Source organism: Corvus moneduloides, chromosome 3, assembly GCF_009650955.1.
Source record: "Corvus moneduloides isolate bCorMon1 chromosome 3, bCorMon1.pri, whole genome shotgun sequence".
Lineage (NCBI taxonomy): Eukaryota > Metazoa > Chordata > Aves > Passeriformes > Corvidae > Corvus > Corvus moneduloides.
The window spans coordinates 105,449,982-105,466,725 of NC_045478.1; the positions used below are offsets into that span (position 1 = coordinate 105,449,982).

General features: G+C 37.4%; 1 protein-coding gene across 39 annotated transcripts in view; it reads left to right on the forward strand.

Annotated features, from left to right (window-relative positions):
• NRXN1 (neurexin 1) overlaps positions 1-16,122 on the forward strand; it is a 674,266-nt gene extending 658,144 nt beyond the window's left edge. For 33 of the 39 annotated variants that reach the window (XM_032103136.1, XM_032103158.1, XM_032103145.1 and 30 more), the window contains one exon: positions 12,733-13,040. In XM_032103136.1, the coding sequence (XP_031959027.1) occupies positions 12,733-13,040 (308 nt within the window). Of the gene's footprint in view, positions 1-12,732 lie in introns of all 39 variants that reach the window. The other 6 variants (XM_032103140.1, XM_032103139.1, XM_032103176.1 and 3 more) reach the window with 2 other exon arrangements.
• The last annotated feature ends 622 nt before the right edge of the window (positions 16,123-16,744 follow it).

The following is a 16,744-nucleotide window of genomic DNA, read 5'->3' on the forward strand; positions in this document are numbered from 1 at the left end:
TTAAAAGCGGTTAATTTCCCTTCATCGACCTTGTCCTTTTATCATACTTGAAACTACCTGAACCAAAGGGGTTACTGAAGTTGTAACTTCTGGCATATCAGTCTCTCTGCAAGGTGTTTAAGTCTTAGTCACTTAGTGTTATGAATAACCTTTCTCCATGAAGAGTCAGGTAGGCACTGCTCAGTCTCCATAATACTGCAGTCTCCATGTGGATTTGAGCTACTCCTAACAGTAGGTTGGAATTTAAGGAGAAAAGCACAATATTGTTGGCAGTGAGAGACTAATGATTGTTTATTTTTTCAGTTGGAATAGGAGACACAAAAGGATATGTCCCTCCATTTAAATTATCCCCATAGTTCAGTTCAGCTTTTTCCCCTTAATCCTTTTCACAAACCGAGTTGCTTCTCCACAGCTATTCCTCAACATCCTCACTAAAGGTGGTGAAACTTATGTATCCTAACAAGTAATTCTAGGAGGCTGAATATATGATGGCTAGGGCAATTTTACTCTGAAGTTTTCACTTCAGAGGCTGTAGTCTGGGTCCCTGATGATTACTCAGCAAAGGAATCTGCCTCATGGCAAGAGATGATGCCTTCAGAGCTCTGTGGCCAACACTTTTCTACGAAGAATTCAACCAAGGGATGGCCAAAGCCCCTGCAGGTTTATTAGCAGAGCCATGACTCAATATTTCCATGATGATTGCCCATAATATTCCTGTTTCTAACCAAAGTTCTCAGCTCCAAATGACAGCCTATTCAACAAACAGTTTGAATATGGTACGCCTATATCTCATAGAAAATACTGCTTATCCAGATTTTACTAATTAGTGAGATTTATGCGTAAAATAGGGCTTCTTTTTCCTAGTACAAATATGTTGCAGTTTGTAGTGGCTAACAAGTCCCACTCTGCCACCACCAGCTTTGCTTTCTGTGCACCTGTCTGCTAAATAATAAATGCAGAGATGCAATTTGCCACAAATTTTATATGGGACATAAAAATGTAAACCCGATTAGGAGCTGCTGAGCAGCAATCCCATCATCTTGTCTGGAACATAAAGTTACAAAAATTATAATTGCAGATTTCATTGTGGTATACAAACTGCTAAATGTGCCATAATTGAATGAAGTCATAACAAATTTATTAGCATGCAAAACTTAGTCAACATATTTTTTTTTTGCATTATGTTTTGTGTAGTAAGGCAACAAGTATTGCTTTCACAGTTTCTCCACCTTCCCCTAAATACCAATAACAACATGAAGATTGAGAATGATGATAATAATAATAATAAAAAAACCTTGTTTATATGTCCTCACCTTCATGTCATGGAGGAAATAATAAAACCTTTTCATTTTGTAGACAAGTTACAAAAAATTTTAGTGGTAACCTGTCCAAAAAATAGAACCTGGGACAATTTACTGATTTTACATGAGGAGTAATAAAACTGCAGGTGGACAATTGTTCTGCACATCAGGACTGCTGTTCCAGCCGTTGCTGAGCTCTGTAGAGAGCTCTGATTTCTGCCGAGTTTCAGTGAGCATTTGTGCTACACAGCTTATTTGTTCCAGTTACTCTGGGCTGGTATTTTATTTGTTAGCTATTATCTAACCACTTCCATAGTTATTGAAATGTTCCAAAAGGCAGAGAGGCCTGAGCTGGGTCAAATGAAGTGAAATCATTGAGTTTAGTGGCAGGGAAATCTCAACCAGGAAAAAAGCCTTACAGTTTTAGACAAACAAACACACAGTTCTTTTTCTGCAAACGATGGTTAAATCTTTCTCCAGTTTGGGACTCGACAGAGGTTTAAGCTCACAATTAGGTTGAAAACTTCTCCTGACAGCTCCAGTAGACATGGGATAAGTAGAGGTTTTGGTGGTCTTAAAGCCAGAATATTCAGTGGCCTTGAAAATTCCAGCAGAAGATAACCTTCAAAGTGAAAAAGGGGTTTTTCTTCAGGTTCAAACAAGTGTCTTTCAACCAGAGGAACTCCACATGTTGCAACCAAAGAAAATACTTCATCATCTCTTGATTTGTCTGGCAGTTTTTGGCTTCCAGTTCCCAGGACACTTTGATTGGTATCAGTTCTTGTCCTTTATCGTTCTGTAGGTAAAAAGAGTAATAGTCAGGACAGAGTTCAGTCATGTATAATAGCTGGTAGCACTGGTTACCTTTCTTAGCCCTAATTCTTAATTCAGAGGGATAAATGGAAAAATTTATTTTCCTATATTATTAAATAAGAATAATTACTAGGATAGATGCTTCTGGACTGATCTTTGAGCATGTTTTTAATTTTTCCTACATGTTGGCCAGGCTCATCGCATTGCAGAATACATTGCAGAGAACAGCTACTGACAGCCAGAAATCTCCAAAGCACCAGTTTAGGCTAGAGAGTGAACAAGTCACTGCTGGAGATGGCTCTTATAGATCAGTCACTGCTTTGGGGAAGGCTTTGTCCTGGGAGCAGAACAGTGTGGGGCTTTGCATGCAAACTGCTTCCTACACGTGTATGTCCTCTTTTCTGTGACAACATGTGTTGGATAGATGAGATGGCTCAGAACCCTATGTTCTCAGCCACCTTGTGATGGTTTAGGTTTGGTCCCAGCATTGACACCTGTTTTTCTGACAGGCAGAGCTGTGAAATATGGATTGTGAGTGTTTTATGCTCATTACTAGAAGTTTTGCTTTCTTTTCCTGTCACGAATTACTGCACTGTATTCCTGGTGCATCTGGCAGCAAGATAACATTGCAGTAGGAGGTGAAGTGACTCCTATAATTTATACATCACTGCAAGTGCCCTATTTAATGCTCTTCATGGAATTCATTGTGCAAGAAGCTGAAACAAAGAAAAATAAAATTACAGTTAGTTCATAGGGCTACTGTGTTCATTATGGCTCGAGACATAAAGGGAATATTTGTGCCTCAGTCCAATTATCCTGTAGTTCTATATGCATTTCCAGTACCAGAAAGATCACTGGGTTGTCTTGAACCAGACTTTTAAAATGTTTAGCTGCAATACACATAGACATCTCTGTATAAGCTACTGCAGGGAGAAAATTAGGTTTTATTTACAAACTTTCCAAATGTTATCATTTACCATGGCTATGCATAAAAGAACTGAGGGGATTAAGATATAGATTAATCTTCCTTCAATTGAAGTTAAAATACCTGTTAAGTTTATTTAATTTTTTTTAATATAAATCATAAAGCCTTCTCCAGAGGAACAGAAAGTAAATGCAGCATTTTTCCAAATAATTTTACTGTGAGCTGAACTAGAGGTCACAATAGGCTGAGGTCCTAGTGCTTGTCACAGTGAATTAAAAATATGACACTTCTAATGTCAATTTGATCAAAAATATTTTTTCCTAAATTATCTGATAAAGTGAGGTTAAAAATCATGATTGGTCCCTTGTGGCAATGCCAGCCTCTACTCTTTGCCAGCCATGCCACAGAAACTTGGGAATACTGAGTAAAATTGTAGGTTTCTAACCAGTCCTTGGGATTTTCATACATTCCCAGTGTCAGAAGGAAGAATATAGATAGATACTGGGGAGCTGGCTTTTTTCCTGCACACAATGGTTTTCCAGCAGTGCAACACCAGCAGCTCGCTGTGCTCTATGGCTGGTAAGAAATATGGACATCAGATCGCTATAAATCACACAAAGCTCTTTGCTAACTTGCACAAGACCTTCTCTGCTGGTGCATAAATGATGAATGGTCTTCCTTGGGTGTGAACTTTGAGGGTGCATTCATATTCCACACATATCCTTGCTAAAGCTGGGTCTTCTCGCTTCTATAACATGCAGAAGAATTATACAAGAATGGCTGCTGTGGTTTAATCCCAGCTAGCAAACATTCACAGGGCAAACACTGGGGTTATTATTTGTGTGGAAGCACCTAAAGCTTTATTTCATGCTTCAGTCATACACAGAAAAGGCAGAGAAATTTATTAAGTGACAGTTGTTAGTCCTGCTGTTACATGTTCAGCGGTTTAGAGGTAGACATCTCCACAGCACAGACAAAACCAGGTGGCAATGTTTCAAATAGTTTCAAGAAATGTACTCATTTTATGAACAATAATTCAAGGAAAATGGGCACATTACTCAATGCACCTGAAGGAGTGGCTGAAGAAAGAGGAGTCTGTTATTTTTCTTTCTTTTAAAGATGTAAAAGATAGCTAGTGAGTCAGTTCTGAAGGTATTTACAGGCAAAGCTGAAGCCAAGATGCTTCTGCAGTACCGGGACTGGGACATGACGTAGAGAAGCAAGCCAGGCCCTCTCCATCACTCATTCACAAACCCACTGACTTCAGAGGAATTCCTTCGATTTTTCAGTGCTAGAACATTCCCTAGACATTTCAGTGAAATGTCCAGGAATATCATGTCCTTTAATTCAACTTGAGGACTTACCTTCCTGATTTTCCCCAGAAAAATTTGCAGGAAAAACTGTTGCTTGCATATGAAAGGTTGCTTGACCTATTCTTTTTGATGTTCCCAAAATAAGAACCTGTCTTACAGATAAGGTATTACACAGACCTTAAAAATTAATTATCTGTGAGTGCAGTGGCTTTGTCAGAAAACAAAAAAATTGAGATTAGATCTATGTCTATGCTCTCCTCAATAAAGCAGACATGGTTTTCAAGCCTGGTATTCAAGATTTTCAGTAATAAAACACATTAAGCTCCGAGGGCTGTGCATATATCATTAGGTCATGAAAATAGGTTCTAGGCAGTTCTAAACCTTTTGTGATTCTTAGTTGTTAGCCACAGAAATATAGATTTGTGTTCTTTGACAGTGTTCACTATGAGAAGTTTCCACCATTTTCAAAAAAGGTGTAGATCTTTTTAATCTGGAACCAAAGATTCACAGAACTGAAAAACACAATATATTTACTGATAACAATGAAATAAGGCCAAATATGGATTGTGTGAACTCTCAAAAACATTTTCCACAGGTGAACTTCACACTCTGATATTGGGTGAAAAATGCGGAAAATAAGTAAGTTAGTAATTGCAAAACTGAGGTTTTCAGAAACAGGCAAGTCATTTACTGACTTGACTAAACCTCTTTTTTTCTGATTCAATAAGGAATTTTGGAAAGGCAGAGGATTTACTTACACCAGGATGAAGTAGAGACATGATTGGATCGGGAACAAGTTCCATTAATTTTCACGTCACTCTGCTTGAAAATCCTAAATTAAAGTGCATAATCCTAAAAACCGGTCCTTTAAATCAAGCTTAAACTTAGGATCAAGACTGCACATAGACTGTTGAATAAATAAATGAGTTCTAGTTTGTTTGAAATTAGACTGTGTGCTACTGGTGCCTTGATTGATGCAACCTCATTGTTTTCCTTGAGCTACACTTCATTCTGGCTTGATTTGCTACATCTAGTGCATACAATTTCTTGCATACTGTATTTTGGACACTATACTGAAACTGTTTCTTGTAGCTTTGTAATGCATATGCAATGAATTTCTCCTTTTTATGAAAAAAAAGGCACTTTTCCTTAGGACTATTTTTCATCCTTCTTTTGATGAAAAAGGTAGACGAAGAGAGGCAATAATTTGCAAAGGTAGGGGGTTTATAGACAAAATACTGGCCTGAGTTAGCATTGTATTGCTCAATTTCTATGCCAAAGCTTTCTCAGACCAAATTTGAGCAATGAGGTGGTAAATCAGGTCTTTCAAATTCTACAGGAAATTTCCAACACCTGATAAATGCACTTAATATGGCGTTCTAGTGTAGTTGGTGCATGCCAGCAGCAGCTTCTCAAACCAGTAACCATGCTAGCAGACTGCTGGCAGCAAACTGGTTTTGCTGACGCCTCTGCCAGACAAGGGAAACAAGAACAAATTGTAAACTTCTTGCTGGTGTTTTCTAGCAGTCAGCCCAGTGTGAATACCCATTAGCTCTTGCACACCTAGCACTAAGGCTGCTGCTACTAATTTCCAACCCCTTGCTCACAGCTAATTTAAACCTGTGCAGAAGCACTGGGGTATTGTAGTGTGTGAGTAGTGTAATTTGACAGCCTGCAAAGTGTCAGGCAAAGGCTGACAAGATGAGAACTAGGTATTCTCCAAGGATATTGCTCATAAATGGAAGCAGGAAAAATTCAAGGCAAAAGTAACCTGTAATGAGGATGCATGTACCTGAAATAGTCTAACCTTAGGCTATCTCCTTCTGACTATATAAAGAACTGAATGAAACCTTGTTCTGCTGTGTTGACATTTCAAAACCAGCACTTCTCCTGAAGTTAAGGGCTATGGTCTAGCTCTGGGACTTTGATGGTTTAAACGTGAACTGGCTTAAATAGTAGATTCAGATCTAGAATGCATCATATATTGTACCCTTTAAAAAGTTTCAGAAAAGGGACAAATGAAAGATGAAAGAAGTGAGAACACAAGAATTACATTTTGAAATGAAACAAAGTTTTATAGATATCTCAAACTTTTTTCCCCTGTGCTAACATCAGAGACACCATAATTGTTTTATAATAATTGTTTTAATTGTTTTCTCTATGATGAGAGAAGCAAAGAAAAACAAGGCGGTCTTATTAATTTTAATAATTTTATCAGGAGAAAAAGAACATTAATTACATCAAATGTAACTTATATCCATTTGTAATTCCATTTGTCTTTCTCTTCCCACTCCCAGAGAAGCATATAAGGTTTAGGCAGTAATAGGATTCAGGCTGAACAAGCGTAGCTGTATCTGCATGTTGAATCTGAGCCTTTGGGTAGGGGGTGTAGTTCAGTATTTATAGCAGTTTCATTCCCAGTGTGTATGCATGGATATTCTGGATGTCTTGAAAGCCAGGCCCCTTCTTTTCCCAGGCATATTATCAATTTTGTCAGTAATGGGTCTGACTTGATGACAGTATTTGGAACAAATTGAATGCAGTGTGCTTTCAGCTTCAACATTCAAGCCAGATATATACAATGTTTGTGGCGTAGACATTTATCTCTTCATGTAGTAGCTGCTCAGTGAAGGAGGAAAATCAGGGAATCACCCACAGTTGTGAGATGAATGTGGGTGTCTGCACCTCCAGCTCATTTCATGAGCAAGAATCATTCCACGCTCTGCAGGCCAAGCCAGCAGATTCCTCACGCTTTACAACTACATTTTGGTATTCTCCTGCTGAAACTGGTTCTTAGATGAGGAGGTTTGGAATTTTTTGCCTTCTTCTTTAATGAGATGACAATGCTAAAGATAGCAAGCAATGAAACCTTGATCTGGCAAAGCTCATAGCAAAACTTTTCCCAAAGTCAGTGGAGCCCAAATGTCACTGTTGCTAGCACAGTAAGTTCTGGTCCAATGAAGCCAATCTTACAGTTAGCTGCCACCAAAAATTTATGTTTCCAGTGCCCCTGCTCTTTTCTTACTTTAACACTGGTGCTCCTCCGAGTCTTCAGGGAGCAAGAGCTGCAGGCAACTCACCAAGCAAATGATCCCAGTTTAGCTGTCTGAACTGGTGGCCCACAATTACAGCAACTTAGCTCTAGCTTGAAAACATGCTGTCAGTAGTGTAATATTTCTGGTTTGTCTTCCTTATGTTATCTTATTTGCAAAAGCTTTTTTTATTCTTCCAACTTAAGAAAACTTTGATTTAAAATATAGACTAGCTACTGACTCTGTTAGTCAGTCAAAACTTCTGAAATAAACTACCAAATTACCAAAGATTTCTCAGAACATGCACAAAACCAGGAAAATTACTTTACGTAGAAAATAAAGAAGCAGAGGTTCAAGTAGCAGTGGGGAGAGATAGGACACCTGAACTGGTAAAAGGAGAAAGAATCCTTGTTTGGAGGGAAGGAATACTAAAAGAGGAGCAATGCAACTGAAAATGTTAAAATATACTAATAAAAAGGGTAAGACCGCAGGGATGAAGGCTGCTAAAAACATTAAGTGATATATTGGTTTACATTTTCCATTTTGGCTAAAATTAAATTTAGTTTTGTGGAAAATATTTTCACAAAATCTTCTTATAAAACTGTGAAAATATTCCCCTCAGATCTGCAGAGCACAGTAACTCATAAACCCCATTGATTTGATATGCTCCATCAATTGGCTCTGTACAACCAACTAACCTATTTCCCCTTAGACTTATGATGGCATTTTAAAAGGTTGAGAAAACTGCCTTCCACCTCTCAACCACAGGGGAAAAAGAAGGTACTTGCAAAGCCTGGAGTCCTAAGGAGTTGGTAGGATTTGTAAATGATTTGAAGTCGATATATGACGAATCATTACACTTGGAAAGAAGCACTCTACTCAGCACAGAGAGAATGTTTAGCTTCTTGGCAAAGCAACCTTTTTAGCTGTGGATGCTGCTAGACTATTTTTATAACAAGCTAAGTTAGTTGATGTCACTTCAGAGGTATTTTAATGCATTATATGCTGGGTTTGCACACCAAAGAGTAGAACAGATACCTTAAAAATTTTCCTTTGAACACAAGTTTACAGCAGACCTTCATACTGGTTTTGAAGCTGGGCTGCATCCACCCTACCTGTTCTGCAGAGGAAGCACTGGGGTTCATTTTTCAGAGGTATTTGTTGTAAAGAGGTGCTGAAATTGCAGTGAGCTCAGAAACCAGTTCACCAGAATCCAAAAGTGCTGCAGAAAATCGACAGCAAACAGGTCTACAATGATAGCACACAGAGTGAAAATTAATACGTGTCCCCTAAATAATTGCCTTCATGCCTCATTGCAAATGCAGTAGTTAAACATTTCTGTCTTGTGAGTAATTTCCTATTCACAGTTTGTGGGAAGGCATAAATGTAAAGAAAACAGGTTTGGGGTCTTTTTGTCTTGTTTTGTTTTGTTTTTCAGTCTGCTAATTTCAATTCACAAACACCATGGGAACCTGCAATTCCAATTTTCTTTTCACAGTATTAATGAAAACTGGACACTGAAACTAGTTAGATTTTTTTCCCCTCTAAATTTTAAACCACTTAGAAATACAGTCAAGAACAACAACTTTCTAATCCATTATTACACAGTGTAAAACTGTGCTCAGTTGCTATTATTTCATGCAAAGTCTTTCATAAGTGGTAGAAGAGGCTTTTAGAAATCAGTCTTTTCTAAGATGGTCTTTGAGGCAATCCAAAAACACTGGTTGTGTGCTGTTGAGAGGAAGAGCTGTGCATCAGAGAAGTTGTTTCAAGAAGGAATCCTTGCACCACAAGATGACATTCATTTCCTCTCACTGTTATGGCAAGGTTTGAGCATATTTAGTGCCTTTATGATTTTGTCTTGTTCCTAATCAAACCAACCTCAATTTATCATTTTAATAAAGATGTTGTTTCAGGGTTAGGATTTTGGGGTATTTTTGAGACGACTTTTTACTCTTAAAAATCAGAGTAATATTTTATGACATTTAATCTTGACATACTCCAATAAGGTATTTCAGTTCTCATTTACAGTAAGATGTCTAGGATGAAGTTGGTATCTTTTTTGTGCTGCAGATACTAACAGTGACTGCAGCTGAGTGGCAGACAAGGTTACCTGCAGACACACCTCTGCTGCTGTGCCAGGAGCCAGTGGCTCTCCCTGGTCCAGCTACCAAAATGCTGGGAATAAAACTGCACCCAGTTTTCCCAAAGAGTTGGGAGACAAAGAGCATGATTTCTGTAAACTTAAAATCTTCATTTGCTCTCCATCGAGATCATCTGCCATCCCTTGTAATAGTTCCTGTCTTGCAGGGGAAAAAAATCCAGGTAAATTCCCCTTGGAATTGTCTCCAGTCTTAGTCAAACAAAGGTACTGCTTAAATAGAAGGCAGCTGTTTCAGCAATGTTATGGATGTGGATTTATTTATTATATAGATTTCAGAAGAAATTAAGGCTGGTTTTCTTCCAGTGGCCCTTTCCTCCCTGTCTCAGAATAGGATTTTGCTTTGGTGGGTATTCCATTAGCTGTTCCTATCTAAAGTGCTCACAGACAAGCCTATACACTTTGTAAAACTTTCCTATTTCCTCTTCCTTCATTTGTCTGGAGAGGCCCTGCTAGGTTAAAAGCATATTTTAATGTAAATGGAACAAAAATAGCAAGAAGTCCTTTTCCTTGCTGAATTGCTCCTTTTCCAGAAGTCCAAACAAATGCAACAACAGATGCTTTGAAATGTTATAAGTTTAAATAACATTAATGTAGTGGTTGAATATTTCTCAGACAGATGGGTTAAATGAGATAATTGTGAAAACATTCTTAAAATAAAAGGAAGCCATCAGGTGAGAGGCAGGAATTTAGGTAACACTGAAAAATATACCTTAAATCTGTCTTTTAGGTTGCAATATTAGAATGTTTTCCTCTGAGCAAGCTGTTAAGTGTCATTTAGTAGACATTAATTGTAAAGATAGTTGACAGTATTTGGCCCAAATGTATGTATCTTAAAGAGAAAGAGCAGCTGTTAATCCATCAAGTATTGACAGTGTATTCAGTGGTTTCTATTATTTCTCAGACAGAAATTAATTTCCTGAAATCACATGCAGTATGATAAGACTTTGTCTCATTTTCATTCACTATGGAAATACTCAGTCTTTGTTCAGCACACAATGCATCGTCTCTTGTAAAACAGTAAATGACACCCTAGGTGTAAAAGAATTTCCATTTTCTACAATAGTTACAATGAACAAACAGGATCTAAAACAGTCACTGACTACTTTGGAACAGGGCACCTTTCTTAGTAGGGTGGCATCTACCCTGAAATGACAAAAAAATCTTAAAACCTTCTGAAGTGAAACTTCAAGATCTCTTCTGAAGCCATAGAAAATACCAATTGCACCAACTCATAACAACTACAAACATTCAGAAGAATAAAAAACAAGTTAAAATACTATTTGGTACGGGGTTTTTTGGAAACTTACAGTTTTGCCTCTGTTCTTTCAGCCAAACAAAATGTCAGCTTCTTTAAATCTATTTGAAATAACTGCCAGGAAGTGGTGTTTCAGCAGTAAGAACCCAATTCACCAACAAATAAATGATGAGTAATACCAAAGTGGAGAAGGAACTTATTCTTTTTGGGGGTTGTGGCTATTTTGCTATATTTTATTATTCATAGGCCAGTTGTAGATGTCTGTAGCTGGTGGCTGCTTTCAGTTCTGGTGGTCCAAACTTGTTGCAATTCTTTGACCAGCATTGATAGTTAGGCTGGCATTACCTTTAATGTAGCATCCTTAAAATCATCATCTTCCTATTAGGCCTTTACAGTGCAAAAAAAAAAGTGACTATGGGGCATAGTGTGCTTTTGTGGACTTTGAGCAAGACAATTCTCTAACACACTTCAGTAAAAAGCTACCTGTAGGAAAGGCCTGATAAAGTTAACATTACGAATATATTGTAAAACTAGTGTTTAATACTACTTTTAGTTAGCATCTGTATTTTACTGATTGAATTCTTAGCCATGCATTATGATTTAAATGCAGTTTCCATAAGCCAGCCTGGCTCTCCTGAGCTCAGCCAAGGCTGGCAGTGCTGAGGATACATAGCCTCTCAGAAGTTTGGAAATGCTGGTACAATCAGAGGAATACTGCATAAATCCAGATCACTTTATATTTGTCCATGACACTTGTTAAGTTAGAGAAGATCCATCTCAGCTGCCACCACTTAAAGTGAGTCTATACAAAGATCTGCCTCCCCTCCTGCTGCAAAATTCAATGAAGAAAGGAGATCGTGGAAAATGTAAAAGCATTGTGTGTGCTGTGAGTGTTTAATCTAGAAATTCTTCCTGGAATTAGGGTTTCATTCCTCATGGCTGTGTAAGGGGACAAAATGTGCCGACAACACAATAGTTCCTATCAAGAAGATTTTACAGTGTGAAGACATAGGTCACTTCTATTCACATCACAACTGAAAAGACCAGAGTCTGGCCTCAGAGGTGGGATCTTAGGAGGCTGAGTCCTTGCTCTGCGCAATTTGAGAGGTTTTCTTGGGGCATAAAGCAATCCTTGAAGGAACATCTGATAATGGCATCAGTGATGGAAAGAGGGAACGGGAGAAGTTGAGTAAAAAAGTGCTCTGAAGTGTAGCCATATTCAAGGAGGACTCTCAATTAGAAAAGAGAAGGTAGGATTGGATAGCTCTCTAAAAGTACTAAGTGTAAATATGATTAATTTTTAAAAAGAAAAGAAAATAGTAGAAGGAAAGGAGAAACTGAGAAGCTTGCTGAGGGAAGTGTACAGGAGAGGTGAGGATACCTTATTTGTAGTGAATTTGTTGGCTGCTACCAGCTATTTTTTTCCTCCATTCTGTCTTATCATCACTGCCTTCTCAATAAATAGTATAATGTCACTTTTCGTTCCTTACAGAAGGAGAGGAAGAGAGAGAAAGAGAGAAAGAGAAAGAAAGAGAAAAAGAAAGAGAAAGAGAAAAAGAAAGAGAATGAGAAAGAGAAGAAAAAGGAAATCCTTTCCTCTGAGATGTTAATGTCCCTGCATTTAAATTGTGGCACTCCTGTTATTTCAGATTATTTAGGGACTATTAACTTAAGACATTGGGACAAATTATACTTTTGAAGGCTAGAAAGAGATGCTTCTTGCTGTCATTTTCCTAGCTTAAAAGCCTGAAAAAGGAATGGGCTGCAACCCTAACTGGTTTTGGACTGGTAGAGGGTGGTACATCGCTAGGCTGTCCTGGCCCAGTGGGTGCAGCTAGAAGGACGCATGACTGCAGCAGCAGACATGAGTGACTCCTCGGTGTGCAAACCCAATGATAACCTCTCCCTTCTTTCATTATCTACCCACAGCAAACCCTACCAGGGCAGGAGGAGGAAGGGAATATCCCGGCTCGTCCGAGGTGATCCGTGAATCCAGCAGCACGACGGGCATGGTGGTTGGGATTGTGGCGGCGGCAGCGCTGTGCATCCTCATCCTCCTCTATGCCATGTACAAGTACAGGAATCGAGACGAAGGATCCTACCACGTAGATGAGAGTCGAAACTACATCAGTAACTCAGCACAATCCAATGGGGCTGTGATCAAGGAGAAACAGCCCAACAGCGCTAAAAGTTCCAACAAAAACAAGAAAAATAAGGATAAGGAGTACTATGTCTGATCTCAACATCTAAAAGAACGCTTGTATAGAAATAGTCTTCATTTTATCTGAGACATAATACAAACTTATTTACTTTACTTTTTATGAAGCACATTCAAAAACAAACAAACAGAAAAGACAGGGAATGCAATCAGAAAGGAAAGACTGTTTTTAAAAACAAGCATTTCATGCTCTTGTTTTTCAGAAACAGGAGCTGATAAATTCCCTAACATCCACAGTGTTTTCATTTACTCTGCCTGTCTTTATGTTGCTGGAACGTTTCTGAAAGACAATGATGACACCACGCATTCATAAAGCAAGGAGTATTACTACAACATCAAGGCACAATATGAAAAAAAAATACAAATTATAAAAAACAAAACAGGAAAAAAAAAAAAAGAAAAAAGAAGCTACCTATGATTCTGGATTTAGCCAAAGTGCTAGCGCTTTCTTGAGAAGTAAGTTAGTCTTATTGTCAGAGAAGACTGTCATTATATATGGTGACTCAACAAGCAAACATAAAGAGTTTGCCGTCTGGTGCAGTGAAGCAGTGATTGGAAACTTGCATTTTGAAACAAAGTGCTGGCTTTTCTGAAGACTTATGTAGAAATACTTTCAAAAAGCCCCTTTCTGGTTGTGAGGAAAATAGTACGGAGGCCTTATTTTCAAAAACAAAAACAAAAATCTGGAATATAAGGCACATTTCCACAAAAAAAAAAAAAAAAAAAGAAAAGAAAAAAAAAAGAAAAACAAGAGGGCATAGATGCAATCATTGGGAAATTTTCATGCACGCTTAATATGTTATTACATATGTTTATATAAAAACACATCTATATGTGCTTTCTGGACTGTGATAAGTGATGTTTTATAGCCTGTTGTATAGAAAATGCAAACTATATCTGCTCTTCAGCCATTTTTGGTAAACTCAATGTTATAAGTGTTGCTAGGTATAGAGAGTTTTATGACATCTGGAGCAACAGACATACTTCAGTTTTTTTGCAGCCATTATAAATTGTCCCAGACTTTTTCCCCTTTTTTTTTTTCTTTTTAATTTACAGTGTAGTGGTTATACTAAGGGGGATGTGTATGAATGTATATAAGAGTCAGCTAATTTTTTTCTTACCTGTACAGCTCTATTATGTTGCAATTAAGTTTCAGTAGTTTGTATGAAAGAAGTGGACTAGAAAGCAAAAATATATCTCTACTGTAATTTGTCTTCTCCCTTCTATCCCCATCTCTTGCTCCTGATATGCATCAATGAAGTTGATCAGAATGGCCAATTTTCCTACAAATATACACTCATTAATTAGCTAAATATTTAGTGAATTAAACTGGCCTTTGGCTTCCAGTCAAAGCTTCACTATTGGAGAGCATGGTTTGCCTTACAGAAACCTTGTTCTTAGAAATTACGAGAATGATGAGTTTCTTGAGAATCTTAGGAAGTATCATATAGTGTTTATCTGGCATTCAGTTATATGAACAACAGCTACTACAGCACTGGGTGGTAAAAGATCTAAAAATACCCAACATAATTATCCAGGCTGATTCTATTGCAGAATTTATCCCTTTCTCCCAAAAGGAAATACTCTTGAGGTGCACGATATTATTTTTCAATGGTGGGCATTTTGACATACGAAAAGGTATTTTTAGCTTAGTATTGCAAGACATCATAACCAGACAGATATAAGTTCATTATGTTTAAAAGTGACACAGCTCATCTTGCATATATAAAACATTAGTGCATTGTAGTTAAACACATGAAATGTAATGCTGTAATTTACATGTTAAGTTTGGAATTTTTTTCTAGTAATATTTTGTTAGTTTCACAGCAATAAACCATAGCATAACATTTTATTTACACAGAAGTTCAAAGGGAATACATTAGACAGAAAGAGGTTAGTTCAATAGAGATCAACCAAATCATCAGAAGGCCTCCTGAGAGGGATATAGATATTCACACTTTACAGACCAGAAGGAGGAATTTAAAATTAGCTTTAAACAGCAGACACAAAATATTTTGTTGTGTGTTACTCACTGTAGCTGATGAAAAAAAGTTGGGAACTGGTACAGCTATCTATCTGGGAGTCAGAGCACTTTAAAAATACATGTAGCTGACATGAAAACACCTCTCTTGAAGTTTGCCAACCACATCAAGGTGTGTCATGTTGCATTTGTGAAACAGCTTTTTATTTTCATTAGCATTTACACAAAAATGAAAAAAAGAAACAAACCACAAAATCCATCTGATGTTCATTTCTTAGACTGTTGTTCACCTGTGGCACTCATAATTTCTCCCACCTTTACAAGACAGCTGTACTCAGGGAATGGCAGGGACGAGTGTTACTGGAGGTCATTGCTGGAAGCAAGAGACTTCAGCTGGAGGGGGGAAGGAAGTTGAAAGCCAGGTGGTGTTCAGGTTTCAGTGCTTGAAGATACAGAGAAGAACAAGAGTAATCTGTTGGCAGGAGACTGGACATGACAGAATATGATTTGGGCGAGATGAAATGGTCTTTTCTGCTTGGTATTGATTGCATTAATGAAATAGCCTTGTCAGGCCAACTTCCAGGCAGTTTGGTAGGTTAATCTTTAACTAAATCCATACATCAAGAAAAAAAAAAAAAAAGATCTGCCACTATTAAAATAAGCAAACACGATTTTAACACTGTTTCTGAAGGTTCTCCTTTTTCCTCTTTAATTTCATAATTTAACAAAAAAACCAATTATGGATGTATCAGAAATGCCAGCAAGTGGATTTAAAATTCCTTTTTGTTTAAAAACAGCAGCAACAACAAACAAACAGACATAAACCAACTACCTAACATAAAATTGGATCCTTTCTCTATAATAACCTAATTTGTTTGACTGAGATGGCTTCATTTCTATGACTGTATTGTGTTGCCTTTTTTAACAAAACACTAAATAACATGTGAAACTTTCAACCCTAAAACATCAAAGAGAGGCCCAATGCCCCTAACCTTATAGTGCTTTCTGTGATAGATATTTACAATTTTTTTATTTGTTGCAAGGCCAATTTATTCATTATTGGAAATGCTAAGCAAGTGGAATTTACTGTTTTGTTAATAAAAATGTTTCTTAATACAAATGCTGGCTTGTTTCTTCTCTTGCTCTTAGATTGTGAGTACCTGTTCATCTTGAAGCTGTGAAAGAAACTGGTAAATTGGTATGAAGTTGCAGACATTCATGTCAGGAAAAAGTGACCTCAGAGCTCTTTGTACGCTTCAGTGAAAACCTTCTACAAGTCTTGTATTAAACTGACCCAGTTAGAGAAGTATGAATGACATCAATGAATTGGTTTAGCACAGACTTGCTTAATTTGAAATTTTCTGGTATTTTTTTTTAATCAAAAAACTGAAACTTGATGTTCCCCTCCCCCTCTGTATGAAAAAAGAACTCCCTTTTTTGCGACTTTTTCATTTCCATAGTGGAAATAAGGTGGAGCAGGGTAAGGTAATGGCATGAAAAGTTAAAACTGAAAATGTTTCCTCTTGTCTAGAAGATGATTTAAAAATTAATGGGAAAATGAATGTATTTCAGGTCTTTAAAATCATTCCTAAATAATAATTACAAAATTTCAGCCGTAGCTAATCCATTACAGAAGTGCTTTCCTACTTAGCATGGCATTTAAATTCATGGGCAACTTCAAGCAAACATCTAATCCTATTGATATAAGCAAGTGTCTAAACTTGCCTAAATGTACTGCTGAA